Source organism: Anneissia japonica, unplaced genomic scaffold (assembly GCF_011630105.1).
Source record: "Anneissia japonica isolate Jap-2015-1 unplaced genomic scaffold, ASM1163010v1 scaffold3945_len365852_cov175, whole genome shotgun sequence".
NCBI lineage: Eukaryota > Metazoa > Echinodermata > Crinoidea > Comatulida > Comatulidae > Anneissia > Anneissia japonica.
Window position 1 is genome coordinate 75,125 of NW_022684590.1, and position 4,268 is coordinate 79,392.

The following is a 4,268-nucleotide window of genomic DNA, read 5'->3' on the forward strand; positions in this document are numbered from 1 at the left end:
GCCGCCATAATGACCTCGGATGAGGTGGTTCCTACCAAAAATTGAATGCTATGACCATAAGAAGCATGTAAAAAAAAATTGGTGCTTTTGTCCGGAACGTCCACATCCATCTGCTAAGCTGCCGGACTAACTATACCATTTGAAATCTCATTGTTGGAACCACACATAAATTTGCCAAAGTGGCTAGTGTTATAAACATTTTATATAATTCTGTACCTATTGAAATTTTTATTGCAAATTTAGCTCTCAGATTAGTTGATTAAAGAACTGCAGTTTAGGACAACAATTTCCATTCAAAATCTTAACCTCATGGTTTAAAGTTTGATGCATGCACTGACCATTCTCAACCAGTCATGTTTGATTACCCCAGCTTGCACTGTTGACGGGCTGCGGTTCATGATGTTTCAAATCCTAGGTGCAAGTATTTTAAGGCTTAGAAATAAACTGCTTTTAAGTTAATCTATATTTTAATGGTTCTTTGACTATGTCTAGAATAATTTGGCTCTGTTTTGGTGACTTTAATAATAATATTCTTTCCAGCGACCTCAAAATGTTTTTTTTTCTTTGTTTAGTTGTGTGTTTGTCATCTACACAAGCCTACCGCTCATTTTTAGCTGATTTGGACTTGTTAACCATTACTAAAATGACTTCAAATTATTGCTTTTATTTTAAGGTCAAACCAAGGGTTTATAACTCAACAAGCATTAACAGCAATTGGTCTTTATTGCGATGGTGATGCTCGCACCGCACTCAATACGCTAGAGCTTATTGTTCAAGCTCATGAATCAAACATTAAATCAGAGACCGTCAAGGACAGTAACGATGACCAATCATCTGTATCAGTGATAGATATGACAAAGGTCAAAGATGTACTGCAGAGGTCTCATGTAATATACGATCGTACAGGTACTGTATGTCACCTAAATTTTTTGCATGTGTAGTAACAACATTTATGTAGGCTCCATTTTTTTATATGAGGTACAACTGATTCCTTCAAGGCACAAAAACAGTTAATGAGATAGAGATTTTTAAATATTTAAAAACTGGGGGAAAGGTGGAAAAAAGGGTGGTTATGCCCCTTTTCCCTCCAGTTTTTAATTATTCAAAAATCTGTCTCTCATTCTATCTATCTGCCTCTCAATCTGTCTCCCATTCCCAAGTTTTTTTATTATCTGTACCACATATCAATTTTTTCCCTCCAGAGTCTGGCTTTACAGCAAAGTTACCAGTGCCTGCTTCTGTTGTTGGGGAGTGCACCCCTATAGACCCTTTTCACTGTATACAAATGTTCATCTAACCAGTTCTTTATTTATTTTTTGTCTTTCAGGTGATGAGCATTTTAATTGTATTTCTGCCCTCATCAAATCAATGAGGGGATCAGATGCAAATGCTGCCCTCTACTGGCTTGGCAGAATGATGCTCGGTGGGGAAGACCCGTTATTTGTTGCTAGAAGACTGGTAGCATTTGCTAGCGAAGATGTTGGTAAGCAAACTAAAAAATATATTGTAATTGTAAAACATTTTTATTTGTTGATAAACCGAGTAATGTTTACTTCCTTGTTGCCGACTGTCAGTAAGCATTATCAGTACACTCATAAAATCAGGGGTTTTGAATTGTCTTACTTGACAAAAAGGTCAAAAACATGTAGATACAGTATATAATAGGGAGCTATCGAATGTGCGACGACGCGATGCTAGAACGGAATCACTCATGCATGACCATCCTACCTGGAATCCTACGTTCACTGCATACGTAGATTTGGCCAAATTGCGTTCCAGAATCAGCTCGACGAGGTGACCTTAACGTTCTCGCATGCTCAGATGACTTATAGTGACGTACGTCATACGTTCTACGTCCTACCGTCGTCGTGCAATCGAAAGCTCCTTAATATAATAAGATATAATAAGCCCTGTCCAGAATATCAATTTGTATTTGACAAAAACATGTGACATGCCTAAATATGGTCATGATGACATCACATCATGACCATATATAGGCACATCATGACTATATATGGGCATTTAGGAGTTTTTTTTTTTGTCAAAGAAAATTTGATAGTGTGGACAAGCTTAAGTATAACTATATTTTTGACAGGTTTGGCAGATGCTCAAGCACTCCCATTGGCTGTCGCGACGTACACTGCTTGCCATTATAATGGTATGCCCGAATGCCAGGTAATAATTGTTACTTGTTGCTTGTACTGTTTATTGCTTTTCCTTTCATTTTCGAAGCGTTGTAAGTTTTCCCTGGTCATATGGGTCCACATGCTTAAGTGTTGCTGCCATATTGGCACAGTATCAGGTACCCATCTATACTCCTGGGTGGAGAGAAGCAATGAAGATAAAAGTGCCTTGCTTAAGAACACAAGCGAAATGCACAGCGAGGGATTGAAACCCTGACCTGATGTTGGATAAACAAACTGTTCCCGCTGCGCCAAACCGCTTCTCTCGGTGGCTTGCCTGGAATTACAATCCACCTTCGTAAAGTTTCAACGAAGCTGATGAAGGATTTGGGATATGCAAAGGGCTACAACTATTGTGCTGCACCTGTTGAGCAGAGCTACCTTCCTGAGAAAATAGCCAAAGTTGATTATTAATAACAACAGCCACCAGCAACAACCAACAAACAGCAGTGATGTCATTTACGTAGTTCTTTTTGCGCAATGCATCTCTCTGCTTTATACAAAATTATGTAACAGGAAGATTATTTTTTTTATTTTTTTATTTATTAAGGTATAACACACAAAACAAAACAACCGCCAAAGGCTGAAAACGTTTATTTACAATCAACAAATAAAGACAACATAGAAAAACAAGTGAGGTGGAAAAATGCATATCGAAATATCAAAACATTCAAATAATTCCAGTAGAAAAGTTAAAAATTAATATCATATTACAAATATATATATATATATAATTATAATTAAATTTCAAAAATGTCAATTAATTCAAAATTAAAAAGATTAATAATAAAAAAAAATTGTATTTTGTATAAGCTATGCCTATTCCTTAAAATAAATTATGGTTGGACCTTGAATCCAAGGGGCTCATCTGGCCTTAGTTCAGCTGTAGAGTTTTCTTGCTCCTGGGTGGGTGACCATGGCACCCTCCCGTCAGCAGGCACTAACACACAATAGAGAGAAATGTGATACCAATATTATTATTAAATTGACATAAAAACATAATGATAAAATTAAAATATAATGTAATTATGATAATGATGTATGAAATTGGTATTATATACCATAATAAAATAAACTTTTTGTAAATAGATAAGCATTTGTATTTATTTTACAGGTCAACCTGTCCCATTGTGTGGTGTACCTCGCGAGGGCGCCAAAGTCAACTGAATCATATGCAGCATATAACAGGGTCAAAGATCACATACAAAATTACGAAGGTGGCTTGCCTGGTGTTCCAATCCACCTTCGTAACGCTTCAACAAAGTTGATGAAGGATTTGGGATATGGGAAGGGCTACAACTATCGTGCTGGACCTGGTGAACAGAGCTATCTTCCTGAAGAAATAGCCAAAGTTAATTTTTTCAAAGACATTAAGCGATAAAAGATTGCATTCAAGATTATATATTTTCTGTGCCTAGGGGGTCTTAGATGGATGAATGCTTGTGAAGCATTGAAATTATAAAGTAAATAAATATATTTTAGTTCTTAGACTTTTAACAACTTGAAATTTAATTTCAAATGTAGATTTTTGATTAAAACTGTGTAACAGATTCAATCGCTTGTTGTACTGTTTGTGTGTCTTAGGGAGTCTTATTCCACTACTTTGGGCTGGGAGAAGCTGACATTGATACACATTATATTTTTCAATACCAAACATTAAGAAATTTATTGAAAAACAGAAGCATTAGAAATTTTACAAAACATCAGTCAAAAGCTAGAAGTAAAACAAATACACAATAGACTATTATTACAAAGAAAACCATAAAGTAGCGCATGAATAGGTATACTCCCCAGAAAGCAGGGAAATTTGCACTTTGTGTGCTGATTTGCAAATTTACATATCCGATCACCTGGGGTAAGAACGCTCAGTGCCTTTGATCATATAATTTGGAATTATTATTATTATTAATAAAATGACAGCCCTTAACATATATGCTTAATATAGACTCTATTTTTATATACTTACGAGTGCCATTAATAAACATAATATGCTAAATAGTGTGTTTAATTTGGTTTCGATTCACCAGCAGGATGTGATATATACTGTCAGCAAAAAGTAAAGAACTGCAAAAGGGCCGACTCCCG

At 35.8% G+C, this 4,268-nt stretch overlaps 1 protein-coding gene across 1 annotated transcript in view; it reads left to right on the forward strand.

Moving 5' to 3' along the window:
- LOC117107152 (ATPase WRNIP1-like) overlaps nucleotides 1-3,738 on the forward strand; it is a 10,416-nt gene extending 6,678 nt beyond the window's left edge. The window contains exons 4-7 of the mRNA XM_033248725.1: nucleotides 674-906; nucleotides 1,328-1,483; nucleotides 2,096-2,175; nucleotides 3,298-3,738. Coding sequence (XP_033104616.1) covers nucleotides 674-906; nucleotides 1,328-1,483; nucleotides 2,096-2,175; nucleotides 3,298-3,564 — 736 coding nt within the window. The 3' untranslated portion in view covers nucleotides 3,565-3,738. The remainder of the gene's footprint in view (nucleotides 1-673; nucleotides 907-1,327; nucleotides 1,484-2,095; nucleotides 2,176-3,297) is intronic.
- Nucleotides 3,739-4,268: the final 530 nt, after the last annotated feature.